Genomic DNA, 18534 nt, shown 5'->3' with positions numbered 1-18534 from the left:
AAAAAAAAAAATCTTAAGCAGATATAGTGACGTAATAAGCGCAGTCGCTCTTTCTCTGACGCCAAGTCAGTTGTGTTAGTAAATCAGTGAGAAAGTTAAAGCCACCTCTATTGATGAGAGAAATGAGTTAAAGATTCCTTTTCGTCGCCCCCCCAGTAGGAGAAAAACAGAATTCTGAGTCATTCAGAATCATTCGTAGAAATTCATCCTTCAGAGAAAGAGAAAGGACTAAAAACGGAGCGGGGGTGTGGGTGGAGGAAAGAGAGGGATGGAGCGAGAGATTTAGAGAAGGAGAGCAAGACAGGAAGAGAGAAAAAGTTGAGGCAAGTTCCTTTTTCTTTCTACTTCCCCCCACTACGGGGAAATTCCCCCCTCAGCTCGACAATTTCTCCACTCAATGTCAGTACTTCTTTTTCTAAAGAGAAAGGGAGATGAGAGAGAAGAAGGATTCCCCCTTCCAAAAAGAAAAAGAAAAAGAAAACAACCCAAAGCTCAACAATACCACAACAACAGTCTTACGTCAACAATCCGCCATTTAATCACAGAGTTTCCCTTTATATAACTAAAAAAAAAAGTTTGAAAGTACTGTTCTTTTATTATTAAAAATTTAATCAAAAATATTAAATAATAAATAATAAATCGCTATCATTTTCAACGACTTTCACAAAGTTCTAACTCCTAAACTCTCAATAAACTCTTAAAGTTTAAATCTTATTCAATTCTTACCATTATATTATTACAGCTCGTTACATAAATAAATAAATTTGTAATAATCAATTTATTTTTTGTGGATAAACGTTTAAAGAAAACGTGTGAAAACTGTGAACTGTTGTAGATACAAAGTTTGCAGAAAATCCTGTGGTGCCATTTTCATGAAAGTGAACCATAACAGTCAACTTCCGGCTGAGCAATTTCCTTCAAACTCTAGTTTAACTACTGTGAATAGCGCACTAGAGATAGGATTGTATATTATAGAAAAAGTCGCATAAATATTATACATTTTGCCTAAATGTAAAGTAAAGTAAAATGAAGTAAAGTAATTGCCTTTTTTTTTTCAGGCGGTCTTTACGTCCAACTACCAAAATTAGGTGTCGTAGACGGAGGCGACTAGCAAACATACTTTACTGTAAATTTCTTTTATTAACCTTTAAATAAAATCCAACGTCTAAGACTAGGGAATCGAACCCACTAAACCAACAATACACCTTAGCTTTGCGGGTCTAGCCTATAACCGCCTAACATACTTTAACGAAGTTGACCTGGGCATAGAAGAAAGGCCTAGATTGTTCTAGGGGTTGAACGACCAAAGTCAGTAACAGGCCGCCGCTGCATAAACAAAAGGGCGGTATCTACCTGTGGCAGAGAAGAAAGGCCTAGATTGTTCTAGGGGTTAAGCGACCAAAGTCGGTATCAGGCCACCACTGTGTAGACAAAAGGGCCGGTCTTTACCTGAACTAGAAAGGAAAGGGCTAGGTTGTTCAAGGAGTTAGTGACCTGTGTAAAAGCCAGCTAAGAGAAAGGCCTCAGTTGGGGTGGTGGCATAAGTATTTTCCCAGCCAGTGATTGACAGGTAGGAGCGAGAGCGATAGTAGGAGGAGGGCGGCCCCAGCTGAGGTGGTGGCAGTATGTTTTCTCCAGCCAATGAACGTCAGGAGGGCGTGGAAACTTATGCTCAGAGAGTTGGAGGAGGGCAGTCCCAGTTGGAGGGAGGCACGCAGTTAAAAGGAGGCAGACACAGCTGGAGAAGTCAGTTTTTAGAGTTTTTAAGGAGTTCTTAGTGAGTTGTTAATCAGTTGCAATCAGTTAGTTTTGAGTGAGTCTTGGAGAGACGTTAGTTTGGAGAGACACTTTGGAAGTGACAGTTTGAGAGAGTCAGTGTTGCGGAGTGCTTCAGAGATAGCTAGTCAGGTGGTTAGTCAGTTAGTGAGTAGAGCTTTGTTTGTGTAGCAGAGACTAGTGCAATTCGGTGCAGTGCGGACCAGTGGTCAGTCGGGGAACAGTTTTGTGGCGTTACGTAGTGAGTAAGTAACAGTAAACTGTTGGGACTGTTGTAAATGGTGACTGTAATGAATAGCGTTAGTTGCTAGTAAATGTTAATGTGAGTAAAGGTAATGTGTTAATAAATCAGGTTATTACTTACAAATTTAGCGAGTTTTATTATTTTAATCAAACCCACATATTTAACGTAACTAGTGGCAGGCATTAATTGTGTAAGTAAAGTTCTTTCTTAGTAAAAGAACAAGAAAAACTTTACAATACTTTACTGTAAATTTCTTTTATTAACCTTTAAATAAAATCCAACGTCTAAGACTAGGGAATCGAACCCACTAAACCAACAATACACCTTAGCTTTGCGGGTCTAGTCTATAACCGCCTAACAAACATACTTTACTGTAAATTTCTTTTATTAACCTTTAAATAAAATCCAACGTCTAAGACTAGGGAATCGAACCCACTAAACCAACAATACACCTTAGCTTTGCGGGTCTAGCCTATAACCGCCTAACATACTTTACTGTAAATTTCTTTTATTAACCATTAAATAAAATCCAAGGCCTAAGACCGGAGAATCGAACCCACTAAACCAACAATGCATATTAACTTTATAGGTATCGCCTAATGTGTTTGTACTCTCTGTCTCTCACACTCTCTCACTCTCTCTCTCTCTCTCTCGGTGTGTAAGTGTGTGTGTGTGTGTACACGTCTGGTAAACAATGGCAGAACTACAGTTAAATTCTGCAGTTTTCTAATTCATTTATTAAAATTCGAAATTCTGACTTGGAATTTCCGCTTCCTCTGATAGAAAGTGATTTAAAAAAATTTCACGCGTATGCTAACTAACTTCCGCTTTTTTTTTTACCAACATCAAGTGAACGATCAGTACATTCCAAAATCTGAAATTATTAGTAAACTATTTAATTGCATTTAAAATATATATATATTTTTTAAATTCATCTCCACTTACCTGTACCCAAATGGTATGTGTAGACGGCGCTAGTAAATCTCTGGTAACATCAGAAACTGGGGTACTTCTGTTCAGATAGACCAGGGTACCCGGCTGACCTGGCTCTTGGCTGACACGTATCCAACCACATCCTCGACCGACAATTATTTCACTTCTCATTGGTTCGCTGGAAGGCCGTGTTCAACTAATTTCCTTTTTCATTGGCTGACCATTTTCCCCTTAATCCAATGGCTGAGTTTAATAAATTAACTATCTGAAACAGATAAGCCCTCCCACATTACAACAGAGAAGGGTTTAAAGTTCAAAAGGATTAAATGTCTTTAATCTTCACATACTAGCTCTTTTCTCTTTTTTAGTAACCTATTATCTATTTGCTACATTTTTAGAATTATTAACTCTTTTTCTTACTCACTTTATTAACAATAAGTAGTTATTTATTTATTAATTAATAAATATCTATAAATAATTAATAAATAAATATTTAATTTATTAATTAACAAGATTTGGGCAAATTTTTTATTACTTTAAAAAAGCAAACAACAAAAGATAGAAAGAAAAAAAAAAATACAATGTAAAGTAATCCTCAGAATTCTAGAGTTTAATTTAAATTTTAAATTAAAATAAACGGAATTAAATAAGATAAACTTTTACTAACTCTCCAGAAAAATTAACGATGCGTAAACATCAAAAGCCCCCCTCAAATAATAATAATAATAATATCAGAAAAAATAACTACATTTCTTAATAGACATTCTATCAATTCTTTTTTTTTCTGCTAAAAGTAGTCAAATAATGGTGAAGAAGAAGATATGTATACCCTAACCTAACCTAACCTAACCTCACCTAACCTAACCTAGCCTAGCCTAACCTAACCTAACCTAACCTAAAACCACAATAACTTAGGCAAATTTATAGTCAGTGTTCGATCCTCAAAAGGATGTTCGCCCCCTTCTTAGAATTTGTCTGTTGGCGCTATCAGTGCATCATTTCCCATTTGGCAAATCTGCGAATGTGAAAGGAGTGGGGGACCGCAGAGAGTGTGGAAAGAGTTTTGTGGCCAGTTGCCTTTGGGCTTCTCAAGTGATTAGGGGGGGGGGTTGATGACTGATTTTGTCTTTAAGTCCGCCATTGCCAGGTTTCTAGCGTCGGTCTAGTTGGAACTGTTTTTGCCAGAGACTGATTTAATACTCAAAAAAGAACTGATTCTTTAAACAACCCTCTGAGTGAATCACGAATCAATCATAGACTCATTCTTTAAACAACTCCTGAGTGAATCACGAATCAATCATGACTCATTATTTAAACAAACCCTGAGTGAATCACGAATCAATCATGACTTATTCTTTAAACAACCCCTGAATGAATCACGAATCAATTAGGACTCAATCTTTAAACAACTCCTGAGTGAATCACGAATCAATCATGACTCATTATTTAAACAAACCCTGAGTGAATCACGAATCAATCATGACTTATTCTTTAAACAACCCCTGAATGAATCACGAATCAATTAGGACTCAATCTTTAAACAACTCCTGAGTGAATCACGAATCAATCATGACTCATTATTTAAACAAACCCTGAGTGAATCACGAATCAATCATGACTTATTCTTTAAACAACCCCTGAATGAATCACGAATCAATTAGGACTCAATCTTTAAACAACTCCTGAGTGAATCACGAATCAATCATGACTCATTATTTAAACAAACCCTGAGTGAATCACGAATCAATCATAGACTCATTCTTTAAACAACTCCTGAGTGAATCACGAATCAATCATGACTCATTATTTAAACAAACCCTGAGTGAATCACGAATCAATCATAGACTCATTCTTTAAACAACTCCTGAGTGAATCACGAATCAATCATGACTCATTATTTAAACAAACCCTGAGTGAATCACGAATCAATCATGACTTATTCTTTAAACAACCCCTGAATGAATCACGAATCAATTAGGACTCAATCTTTAAACAACTCCTGAGTGAATCACGAATCAATCATGACTCATTATTTAAACAAACCCTGAGTGAATCACGAATCATTCTTGACTCATTCTTTAAACAACCTCTGAGTTAATCACGAATCATTCATAACTCATACCTTAAACAACCCCTGTGTGAATCACGAATCAATTCATGACTCATTCTTTAAACAACCCCTGAGTGAATCACGAATCAATCAAGACTCATTCTTTAAACAACTCCTGAGTGAATCACGAATCAATCAGGACTTATTCTTTAAACAACTCCTGAGTGAATCACGAATCAATCAGGACTCATTCTTTAAACAACTCCTGAGTGAATCACAAATCATATAAAAGAAGCAGTTGAATTTTAAACAATAATTAATAACTTAATAACAATTTAAATCAACTCGCCCCCCCACACATTAAGAGATTTAACTATTTTAATTTATTTTTTATCAATGATATCATTCAGAAAATTAAGTTTATTAAACTTGATTTTATGCCAAACATTCATTGACTTAACTTTTCAAAGAAGAGTTTGAACGTTTAATTAAAAAAGAGACAATATAAGGAGATAAGAGAGCACGCCGCTACCGTCTGAATTAAGTTTTGTCCATCTGAAATTTTAATTAAACTCACTTAAAAAACCGGTGTGAAAAAAAATAAAGGACCAATTTCCAATAATACAGATTAAAAGTCATTGATAAATTAGAATCGAGTTTCAAGTTGGAGTAGTTGAAGTTTGAAGGCGAAAAAAAAAGAGCGATACTAGTTCTTAAGACACTTTCTTTCCCAAAATAATTAATGAAGTTTAAGTAAATATTTTATTGAATGAACTGAGCGCGGATTATTGTATCATTTTACTTGATTCAATAAAAAATACTTTCTTCTTCTTAACTCTCTTTCTCTTACCGACTCTCTTTTCAAAACTTTAAAAGAAAAAAAGAAGTTAAAAAACTTTTGGAGTGTAATCCGCCAATCTAGTTTAAAGAAAAGATGGCTGGATAATCATCCCTCTTTGTGCATTACCGCTCCAATGAATCCATGCTTACACAAATAAAGTAAGCTGCTCCTTCTTCTGGAACTCATTCCTTTTGTAAAAAAAAAAATAAAAATTAAAACAACTCCTCATAATACTTAAGGTATATTTTATTTTGTACTTGGTGATTTCTTTAATCAATTAAACACTTTTTATGTTTCTTTACTCTCTCTTGTTAGGTAAAATTTTTTAATATGGGTCTTCATTATAAGTCCGTGAGTCCTAAAAGAAGATCAGATTGGACCCCACTATAAACGAAATCAAGCAGCAAAAAGTCAAATCTCAATTAATTATTATTATTGATTTTGTTGGTATTCATATATACAAACATAGATAATAATATGACAATCATGAGATATACGACTAATATCTAATTTATATAATTAGTGAGCTTGAGTAATGGGTTTCTCAACTGTTTGCACTTATCTCTTGATCGCAATGCGCGTATTTGAACTATTTACCAATAAAACATGGCAATTCGCAATCACATATGAAAACATACGTTTCTCTACATTTCAGTAAAGAACTCGTTGAATTCTGAACAATAGAAACCGAGATATAAAAGTTTAAAATTTGAAGGAGTTTAAAAACTTGCCAAATTTAACCTTTAATATCTCATTAACTATTATCACTAAAACAATGCGACTTATATCATTTATAGAGGATACTTTTCTCTACAATTTGGTAAATAATTCATTGAATTCTGAATAGTAGGAAGCGATATATAGAGGTTTGAAACTTGAAGGAGTTTAAAAACCTGCAAAATTAAACTTTCAATATCTTATTTAGCCTTATCACTAAAACAATGCAACTGATATCATTTATAGAGGAAACTTTTCTCTACAATTCGGTAAAAGAATCATTGAATTCTGAACGATAGGAAGAGAGATATAAAGGTTTGAATTTTAAAGAAGTTTAAAAACCTGCAAAATTTAACCTTCAATATCTCACTAGCTATCATTACTAAAACCACGCACCTGATATCAGTTATTCCTACAAAATTCTTCAATTGAATCAGTATTAGCCACATCATAACTGAAATAAAACATATTCCGCTATCATTCATAAACCGTAGTTGTTGGTGAAACGAAAAATAATTGTTCAAAATAATGTTTTATTGTTATTGCATAATTTCATTCTTTACTAAATACCTATGGAGGAAAAAATAGTGAAAAAATTCTAGAGTACATTTTTCATAAGAATTTTTGACCTAAAAAATCGTAATGGTGGAAGTTAGAAGTGGTATGTGGGCGTGTCCTTGGGCGTGGCTTGCCCCCACCTACCTATGGTTCTATTGGCCAGTATACACGCCTACTAGACCCGTGTACGATCCGCCATTAGGATTTTTAATGCGAAATATTTCTATTAAAACTATAGTTTTGATTTTTTTTACTATTTTTTCCTCCGTAGGTATTTCATAAAGAATCAACTTATGCAATAAAAATGTTTACTACAAAAAATTAATGTAATTTTTAACGTAACTGTTTTATCCCGACAAAATTCTTCAATTGAATCAAAATTAGGTACATCATAATTGAAGTAAAACATATTCTGCAATCACTCATAAATCGTAGTTGTTGGTGAAACGTTGGCAACGATAGTTATGGATATCCAAAACCAACAACTCTTCCGCTAGAGTACTTGGCTCTCTGTTGTAAAAGAGGAGGTCTTGAGAGGGTCTACATTTGCATTAATTATTTGTTATTTTTAATCATATGTGTGTGTGTCGTGAGATTGAAAGAGAATCAGAAAAGAAGGATTTGTTTTGGAAAACATAACCTGGCGTTGTGATTCCTACCTTGTTACCTAGGGAAAAAATAAACAAACCTTAATAAGAAGGAAGACAGCTGGTTTTTTTAAAAAGAATACCCAAACAAATTGTGACGACTTTCTTTTTTATCCTTGTTCCTTAGGTCATTAATTATCGCATTTTTTTTTTTTTTAAGTTATTTTGTAATCAAAGAAACACAAGTGTTTATTAAAAACAATGAGGGTAGTGTAAAGTCTGTGAAGGTCTGCCTTCGGTGTGGGTGCATCAAGGCCCAACCAGAGTTTCACGCTTGGCAGGACACCCTCATCGGTCAGCCGTGGCTACACCGCACTCAGTCTATCATCCTTCAGCGTTTAATAACTATTGTTTATTTTTTTACTTAGCTTAAAACTATTTGATTGTCGTAAGTAAATGGACATTAACCATATTCAACGTCTCGCAAATTACGACAGTAGTTGCTGAGGGTTATTAAAGGTAATTACAGGATAAGATCCCCACCACTTTCCTAAAACTGCCCTTAGAAGTATTTCCCTTTGGAAAATATCTCCTGGGTGCAATGAGCATAAGAAAATCGTCCCATTGTTTTTCGAGAAAGTAAAAAAAAAAAAAAGTGCTAAAGTATAAGTTGGTTTGTGAAATTGCAGTATGAAAAATGGGAAGTTGTACGAAAAGACAATACTAAGTTTCCGATTTTCTGCTACTTTTCAGGTTCATCATTCTCAGCCTAAGCGCTAAAAAGTTTGCGGTTATCAAAACATTGTTACTTGCGGGCAAAACTTGATTTTTGATAATTTGGTACGTTGGCAGTACTGTAATGAGAATAATTCTCTTATTTTCCTTCTCTTACCTAAATTCTTACGTGAATACTCACAAGACTTCCTCTTACGTAACTTCCGTTTTTAAATTTTTGTTCCATTTCTCTTACTACTCTATGCAAAGAAGAAGTATAAAGATTATGTACATAAAAACATTGAATATAATTCACAAAATGGGTTGTTTGAAAAAAATAATATATAAAATTGAACCATTAGAATTCATTTTTTTTTTGTGGGGGGGGGGAGGTCTTTTTACTTTTCAAAGGGAACATGTTTTTGCCAGAATTGACATGTTTAGACTTGCTGTCAAGAAGCTGTAAATTGTAAAACTAAATAAATTTTTCACAAAGAATTTTTGAATCGTTCATTAACAGCCATTTCTAATTAAAGAAAACATAATGGCTTGTACAATAGGTGAACATGACCTAAAATTAGTTTATACCTGCTTTCTTATTGAGCTAACCATTATCCCAGAAATTTTCCGTTTGTCTGTATTTATTATTGGTATAGGAGATAAGATATTAAATGGATTGCCAATTTTTTAAATAGTTTTCATGGAAATTTAAGTTTTGGACTTTCTGAAATTCTATTTCCTGTCTCTATTATTAGAAGGTGGCCTTTCCTTTATAGTACTACGTCTTAAGTAACATTAATGAGAAGTAAAACATTTTGGCCAAAGACGTTTCCAAAAGAATTTCCTTTTCTGGAAAATGTAAACCTTTTGCGAGATTTCTTTTGCAAATCACCATATTGTTTTTGTCTGAAATTAGTTTCATCTATATTGATGTAGTAAACATAGTGAGCTTGAAGGTAAACGTGACACTAAGTAAGAGAAAGCTTCACTAGAGACAGAGAGAGAGATGAAAATAGAGAGCACAACGAAGATGCTGCAACTTAAATGTTCCAGCTTTAAAATAATAATCCCACCAGCACTATAAAACCACTATATAATGGTACGCCTTGCGTTCACACTTACAAGCACAAAAGAGCAAGTTTTTAGGACGATGGAAAGGAGCTTAAAATCAAGCGCTAGGCACTTGCGTGGGAAAAGTAATGTGCAGCAACTCTGGGAATACGTACATGCTACTCAGCAGCAAGCTTCTTAGAAACTTGCACGATTCTGCTTTTAAGCAACAATAAACTTCTTAAACAGTTTAGTTGTAAATTTTGGTCCATTGAATCAGGATAAATGATTCATGAAATTTATATTGACAAATACTTTAAGGATGTATCAAACTTTTTTTTACTCCCGATACAAGCTATTTTCAACAGCGTAACTATAACTAAAACGAACTGAAATTAAGTTGCTGTTATATTCTTACTCTCAGGAATGAAAAAGAAAAAAGACGACATCTTCCAACAGATGGTCTTACAAAGAATTTAAAAAAGAAGTACATGTACGAAAATAAACTATAATAAGAATGGTTATAACAGAACATGTCTCTTTTTTATCACAAAGAACTAATTAAGTAGCAACTATAACTACCTCGCATGCTACAACAACATCCCGAGAAGCACTTGTGGCCTTTCTTTACAATAATCATTGAGTCCTTGATCTTCTTAAACAGTCTTGGCGACTGTTATTATTTTACATCGTGGGAATAACAGGACGAAGATTGTAATTAGGGCAGTAAGTAACAGAGAACGGAAGGAGCAAGATCTACTAATTGAAGAATAGATTTTCTTTATCGTCATCAACTTTTGTTCTTTGTGTATGCACATATATATTTATTTTTTGTTTTATATTTTGATTAGATCAAAGAGAAAGGAGAAAGTTTTACTCTTTTTTTTATCCAAGATATCGTGAGAAATGTTCCTCAATTACTCTTTGGGCTGTTGAGGTGAGTCAACATTTCTAAGTTATTAACTTTTTCTTTGAAGGACAGTACTGCGATCATTTCTAAATTTTAAAATTGACTTACCACCGGCGAAGTCCGGTGTTGAAATCTGAAATCCGTTCGTGAGGATCCGTTTTGCGAGACAGATTACTCTCGTGCCCAGGAGGACAGATATTCTACTACCTTGGAATTTATATCCAACATTGATGTCACTTTGACAGAAAAGTGATGTAAAGTGAAGTCCCTAAGAAGAAATCCCGTTTTTAATGGGATTTCCCAAAAATAGGTAGATGAGTAGTCAGCTCCTAGTGGGGGTTGTATTATACACGTACATTATATCCAGAAGAGCGTGGGGACCAATTTCGTGAAAATGTTTTAAAATATTTTGGTTCTTTGGATTGGTCAATGACCAAAAATTCTTTCTGGCACGTACTTACATACAAACTATTGAAAGTAAGTAATTTTCAGGTGGGGCTTAACGTCCAACTACCAATTAGGTGTCGTGGACGGAGGCGACTAGCAAACATACTTTACTGTAAAATTCCTTTTATTAACCATTAAATACAGTTCAAGAACTAGACTAGTACAGCAATACATCTTAGCTTTGCGGCTCTAGTCTATAACCGCCTAGCAAACATACTTTACTATTAAAGTTATTATATTAACCATTAAATAAAATCCAAGGCTTAAGAACGGGAATCGAACCCAGTACCACAATACATTATTAGCTTTGCAGATCTACTATTAAAAGAATTTTCATTTTAATGCAGAATTCCTCAAAACTGGAAACTTCCAGGGAGGAAAACTGCCACATATTTCGAAACTTCCACGTCATTGCAATATTTCCAAAAAACAAAAACAAAGAATATATTAGTTAATGATTAAACTAATGTTTAACTTTATATTACTAATTATTATTGCGTCATTATCGTACAAAGATGAAAATCACTACACTAATTAAAGCTGACAAATCTGAAAAGGAAGCTGTGGTAAGCAGCAATCATCTCAACGCCATGAAAATGTCACTCTACTTCTGAACAACCTTGTCCACAAAGATTTCAGATGTTGTGAAATAGAAAAAAAAAAAAAAGTAATAAATATCGCTAACAAAAATGGTGTCGAGTGTACTAAAAACAATTGGAAACATTGTTTTAAAAATCATTTTAAAAAAGTTTATCTATTTAGTAAAGTGGCGCCTTGGTAGCCGAGCGGGTTAAGAGGCTAGACCCGCAATGCTAAGATGTATTGTTGGTTTAGTGGGTTCGATTCCCTGTCTCTAGCCCTTGGATTTTATTTAATGGTTAATATGAGAAATTTACAGTAAAGTATGTTTGTTAGTCGCCTTCGTCCACGACACCTAATTGGTAGTTGGATGTAAAATCCATCTGAAAAGATAGGCAATTACTTTACTTATTTACCGGAGGCCGTCAGTGCACTGAAAAAAGCTCCGGGCGCCAATAACCTAAGATGTTGACGCGCCTTAAATCATTAAAGAAAAATTTACCTATTTAGTAAAGTACCAACAGAGGTCAGTTGATTGCTTTCAATTTTAGAATATTCGTTACTTATTTAATCCTTACTGATGATGAACCCTTACATTTAAATGGAACTTTAGAAGTATGTCCAACCTTTTCCTTTGCCCGGAAGTAACCTTAAGTTCCAAGCAAAATATTTCAAATAAAAGGAAAATGGAAAATACGCACATCAGGCCACCTTGATTTTCTTCAAACACGAAATAATAGAAGAAGTGATAATTTTGAGGTAAGATCTAGTTAGCGAATTCCCCAGTTGGCAGGTACAGAATCTAAATTTGAACTATTTGATTTTTTTTTCTTTATCTTTAGAGTTAATCCTTTATTTCCGGTAATTCTTAATAAAATTAAAATAGCAAATTTGCAATATCGTCCTACTTCCTGGGATGAGGAAGTTGGTGATGAGAAGCAAATCTCTGTTTGAATAAAATCACCAAAGGAACAATAAATGAAACCGTTAAAAAGAGATAAAAAAACAAACAAAATCCTTCTTTTAATGTCATCCAGTAATGGACATCGCCAACATGGGAATCAGATTGCAAATGTTTTTTATTTTTATGTTCATCCATTGTTACCAGCTAGTAGAGCAAGGATAAAGCCAATCATACCTGGATAACGCACAAAACAAGGATGTAAAGGACTAAAATAATACCGACATATAGGGGGGGGGGACAAAATAAATTGGTCTAAAATATCCTAATTTGGTTTACCGGATATTAAGTGTTGGAATAGGGGATTATATTCAGTGATTATATTTTGTTCCTCCATTTTTGGTGGTCAAAAAAAATGTATTTCTTTTTTAGAAATTCAAAATTGCTGTAAGGGGGGGGCGCGCAAGCCAATAAATTTTTTGACCCAAAATCGATGAAATTCTTGAATGAGTACTCTTTTTATCCAGTTTATTCTCGTAAATCAATGAAATGATTTTTTCTTTGAATCCAACAGTAAGAACACGTAAATCTATAAATTTTTTATTTTGTAACATTTTTCACCAGAGTATTTGAAACAAAAAAACAAAATGGTGGATAGACCAGTTTTTTTTTCCACACGGGAAATGGTGAAAATTTTGGTAACCTGGGGAAGACGTTTATAAATTTTGGAATACAGCCTATACTGAGGGAAAGAGACCTGCCGCTTTTGTGGGATATGCGAGCATTTTCAGATTCTGAAGACGAAAGACATATTTGAAAATCTTTACGATTGTTACTTCTTCTTACCAGCTGTAAGAGAAGGGAATTGGACTCAATACTCGTTGCTATGGATTCGATGTAAACAGAAATCGAAAACTGATGCCACGTTTCTTATTATGGTGTTTTTTTTAAAAAATGATAATGATTTACAAAGTACCTAAATTAAGTAATCAATTAATCAATAAAATTTAAAACAATGAAAAAAAAAACGTAACTGACCATGCAAAAAAAGAGCATCAATAACACTCCTTCTGAATTACACTTGACGCAGTACACAAAGGCAAACAATCGAGAACAAATCATTCCCTATATCACCCGCAATAAAACCACATTAACACAACAAGCTTTAGATCGAACTGACAGACAATCACAGAATAGAGTTTTGTACAACATCCGAACATATAAACAATATGTACAAGGTATGTTTACATCGTCGTCCTCCATTAGAACGGAAGTAGCCGGCAACTCTGAATATACCCTAACTCGTATAGTTCCCCCACCAACCCTCCAACTTCCGCTACACCTGCTTCATTATGTAGTAGGGGAATAGGTTAACGATTTTACACACACTAAAAAGAAAAAGAATAAAAACAATAATAAAAAACTAAGCTTACAATTATTTGTGCTTTAAATATTGTTTCTTTTTTTATGTAATACGTAATTTACTGTAATTTAATGACGTATTACTTACTGGTGATGGTCTGTGGAAAAGAATTACCGTTAAGAGGTTTAACTCGAGCGCAGAAAGTAAATCTGGCCAGGAAATTAAGGAACTATTTTTAAGAAACAATTTGCGATCTTATCAAATTATAGAAATAGCATTTACACCGGAAATACGTGAAATACAGAAATAGGCAACCCAAATTTTTGTTTCCCAGTTTTAAAATATGTTTCAGCCGGATGCGATTAACAGGAAGTACAATTTTATCAAAAAAAAAAAAATGGCTCCTGAGATTTGTCTTGCTATTGCGAACACCACAGACTGGCCCCATCATTTTTGTAACTTTTTTTTTTCTCGCAAACATTCGGTCCTTCCAAGGAAATACGTATACCACTTCCGGTCTACCACTAAACATCTACGTCATTTCGAGTTCTCGACAAAATTAAAATTTTAGGAGAATTCCTTCCTTTCTACAGAAACACCACTTCCAAATTCACTCATGAGCAAGGTTTGTAAACAAAATCCAGTATTCAGCTAAGAGAAGTTGTACAGTTTTTTGCAGCCGACACAGACATGCAAAATACGTAATTGCTCACAGTAATAAGTGCTGATGGCATCAGGAAAAGAATTGCCGTTAACAAGGTTAACTAAAGTCGTTCAAGGAAAACTGAAAGTCAAAGAACTTTCAAGTTTTTTTAGAAGATAAGGATTTCTTTTAATATTATTATTACGTTATTGTAGTCAACTAGATCGATTTTAATATCAGACAATTATGGTGGAGCCCAGACTGAAGTGTATTGCGGCGTTGCTTCGATTATAAATTATTACAGAAGATAATTTTCCACAAAGTAAACGATAAATTAGGTGGATAAATTGGCTAACTTAATTTCCACAGTTTGTAGATAATAACACGAAGATAATCACAAAGACTGGTGGTTGGTTAACTTGTGCAAAACTTAGTGCTGCCCTCTCACTTCAAAAATGTGAACTAAAGAATAAGGCACGAAGATGAAGAATAGTAAGTATTTAACTGTTAGATCTCCTTATAGATTGAACCGAAATATAAAGTATCAGCTGCTCTTAATTTTTCGCTTTTGTAAACATTTTTTAGTACATACACATATATTCACCATCATATACAATACACAATAATATAATATTAGCACAAGAACCACACGGCGCCACGGTAGCCTAGCGGTTAATACGTAGACTAGACCCGCAAAGCTAAGATGTATTGTTGGTTAGTAGGTTCGATTCCCGGTCTCTAATGTTTAACATGAGAACTTTTATAATAACGTGTTTGTTAGCCAGTTATAGGCTAGACCCGCAAAGCTAAGATGTATTGCGGTACTAGTCTAGCCCTTGGATTGTATTTAATGGTTAATATGAGAACTTTATAGTAAAGTATGTTTGTTAGGCGGTGATAGACTAAACCCGCAATGCTAAGATGTATTGCGGTACTAGTCTAGCCCTTGGATTTTATTTAATGGTTTTAATGTGGGAAATATACAGCAAAGCATGTTTGCTAATCGCCTCTGTCCTCGATTAGATATTGCCGATTCAATTTTGATAACTTGGAATGTCCACTACACTTTCCTTATCTAGTAAGAGAAAGTGAAAAGTCGATCTCGCTGTAAGGACTAGTCGTTGTGAGTAGCCACCAAATGTTGGTTGATTAATGAGTGTGTTGCAGTTCGGGCGGAAACCATTCCGGTTAAAACCGCAGGTGGCTCAAACTAAACTGGCTTCCTTTACTAAAATTAAACTGAATGATTTATAGGCGTGTGTAGGTTTGTATGTCGAGGCAATTCTGCACCATATATAAGATTGTTCCGTCTTCATAACAACAGAGCTCCACCTAAATAGGTCAGCAAGAGTGTGTTGGTAAGTGCTGCAGGTGCGCCTGATTACCCCCAGATTACCTAATTTTTTCACTTTTATGTGATATTCTTATTTCCACTTAATCCTTACATATTGCACTACTAGGGGCGCTTGTGGCGCCATTCAGGATGAAAATATTGCCAGTGTTGTGCTTTACACTCGTCTAATTTTTTTTTTCTTTTACGTAATATTTTATTACAACCTCCATTATGGTTTTTTCTTACTAGTAAGTGGTGCACACGATTGAACAGACTTCCGATTTTGAATTTTCACCGGAAAGCTGTGTATGAGCGTGGTAGCGTAATTAAAAAACCGGAAATAAATTTGATATTTTGATTCGGCACCATTACTAATAAGCTTTCCTCAAACTGGAAATCCTGGAAAATGCTTCTTGTAGCATTTCTGGGAAAGAGGTCAGGTAATGCATCAAAGGTGCCATTTAAGGGTAATGGACAGCATCATAACGTCTGTAGTTCTATTGGGGATTCAATTATTTCAAATTTGAAAAAACTTCCATTCGTACGTTTCCGGATGTACCACAATCTTAGAAATATGGCTAAAATTGCTAAAATCTTTAGTTTGAATCACTTTATTGGAAAATTAATTCGCTTGGATTTATTTTGGATTTATTATTTCTCGTCTTCTGATCCATGAGAAGTCTTTTTACCAAAAAAATCCTTTACTAAAGCTAACTCTCAGTAAGCAGTTTAAAGAGGACCTTAAGTATTATTAAAAAGAAAGTGTTATGTTGGTTTTTTCAAACTGGGAAAGCCAAAAAAAATGTTTCCTAAGAGTAACTCTATTTCCAAAAAATGTCCCTGGAAAACAAAGAATTCTTCTTATCGTCGAGAAAATACTGGACTTACTATGAAGTTACCAAAGAAAATTTTTCTTTTTGTTGTTGTGGAAGGTAATCAGGAGATCTATGATTATAACAGGCGGAGATTATGTCCTACTTTTGGTGGTAAGAGTTTAGGAGGAGTATATAGAATGAAGTTCTAGTGAATATGATGTATAGGTGTACATAGTAGTATTGAGGGCGTGTATGTGTGTTTGTAATCTGGAGGAGGAAAGGAGAGTTGGTGAGAAGAGTTAGTTAGATGGTTACATGAACTGAAGAGTTTTGCAAGAAGCTGAAGAAGAAGAATGTACTGAAGAAGGAGAAGTGATAGAAGATGACAAGCTACAGTGGCGCCCTCTATTCACTGGATGGTGTCTTTTCTACAGCGCGCCCGGCACGCACACATGTACCATTCACGTCGAGGAAAACTGTGGAAACCCGGTGAAGGGGGACTCGGCAGGAGAGAGGAAGCCCAATCAATATCTAACTGCGGCACTGAGGGCTCCTCTCAATCGCCCCATCCTTCCGTCTCTGTTGCTCCTTCATCCACTCCAGCTCATTTCATTCAGGATACCGGAATCATTCTCCTATCCCCACCTACACTTTTATATACACTATATCCTTTAGTTCTTTTCCTTTTTTTACATTTTATTCTCTCCTTTTTTGCAAAAAAAAGAACGAATCGACCAATTTTAAGATTCGTTCTAATTTTTACACAGAAGAACTAACTTATGATAATACGAACCCACAAACCTACAATACGGAAACCAATAACTTTACCTTCACATGGTAACTAAATCAATTTACAACCTTATCAAACATTCCATTTCCTGAGTTCCGTACATAAGACGTCTGTAAATTAAGTAATGAGACTGATTTTTTTAAAAATTTTTATTCAAAAAGGATTACAATTTTATATTGTCACCTTCAAAATAACTTCCTTCTGGAGCCATACAGCGCTGGAGACGTTTCTTCCACTCCTCAAAGCAGTGTTCGAACTCCGATACTGGAATAGCCTTCAGCTGGTAAGTACAACCGTGATGGGACTGTCCCAAAATGAGTTCCCTTGAGGTGATTTTTCAACTTCGGGAAGAGAAAAAAGTCACAAGGACTCAAGACAGGCGAATAAGGAGGCTGATATTTATAATAAAATAATATTAATTTGAATGATTGTTAGTCCCTTCAGTTTGGTCCAGTTTCTATACTCAGGCTGATTCTGAGAAAATGTGGCGTCATTTTTCCGTCAAGTAGTGAGGTTTTATTTCAGAGAACATGTGTAATTATAAAGTAAATCATCTGTTTTAAAGGAAATTTAGTAAAAATTTTAACAATTAAATTTGCCCTAAGAGGAAATCGTATGCATGTTCCTTCCACTCCAGATGATAATTAATGCCGGATATTATAATTTACTAATTTCCTGTTTGATAATACACCAAACTGAAGCGGAAACTCCAACAAAGAAATTATAAAATAACATTAATAAAAGGCTAATCCCCCAAAGACAAATATCACATTTTAATAGAATTCAGCGAAATCTGTAGTGGGATTATTTATTAATTAAAATACATTGTCCTGCCGTAACAATATCATACAGAATTAAATCCTACATTACTTGCAGGGATATATTTCAATTTTATTTAACTTCCTCCAGCTTAGTACGTCCATTGTTTTATTTAGGGAATAAAAATTCTGGATGGATAATAATATAAAGGTCTTTCAAATTTATAATTGCAAAATTTTAAAAAAAGTTTAGTTGGACTTTGGCTATTAGGAAGAATTAAAACTAAAGGTAGGCAATGTTCGTAAGGAAATTTTCTTGCAATAATTTGTGTAAAAAATTACTAAAAACCAAGGCAATTCCGGAAAGCTCCAATAACTGAAAACTCGACAAAGTAAAACTAGTATTTCCGGTCGGATGTTTTTGTCTAAAAGCGATCTGGAATAATGCCTATTTTTTTTTACGTCTAACTACTGATCAGATGTCGCGGATGACGTGAATAACACTTATTTAATTTTCTCATTTAA

At 34.4% G+C, this 18534-nt stretch overlaps 1 protein-coding gene across 4 annotated transcripts in view; it reads right to left on the bottom strand.

Moving 5' to 3' along the window:
- Positions 1 to 13595, bottom strand: part of Phlpp (PH domain leucine-rich repeat protein phosphatase) — a 119270-nt gene extending 105675 nt beyond the window's left edge. For 2 of the 4 annotated variants that reach the window (XR_012459763.1, XR_012459764.1), the window contains exons 1-2: positions 13346 to 13595; positions 2966 to 3218 (exon numbers count right to left, since the gene is read on the bottom strand). Coding sequence is in view for 2 of the 4 variants with exons in the window: in XM_074132426.1 (XP_073988527.1) it covers positions 2966 to 3124 (159 nt within the window). In the remaining 2 variants the exon portion in view is untranslated. The remainder of the gene's footprint in view (positions 1 to 2965; positions 3219 to 13345) is intronic. The other 2 variants (XM_074132426.1, XM_074132425.1) reach the window with 2 other exon arrangements.
- Between the last annotated feature and the right edge of the window lie 4939 nt (positions 13596 to 18534).

The sequence above is a fragment of the Rhodnius prolixus genome, unplaced genomic scaffold (assembly GCF_049639745.1).
Source record: "Rhodnius prolixus isolate KJV_2025 unplaced genomic scaffold, Rpr scaffold_4, whole genome shotgun sequence".
Classification (NCBI taxonomy): domain Eukaryota; kingdom Metazoa; phylum Arthropoda; class Insecta; order Hemiptera; family Reduviidae; genus Rhodnius; species Rhodnius prolixus.
This window is presented reverse-complemented; position numbering and strand designations above follow the sequence as displayed.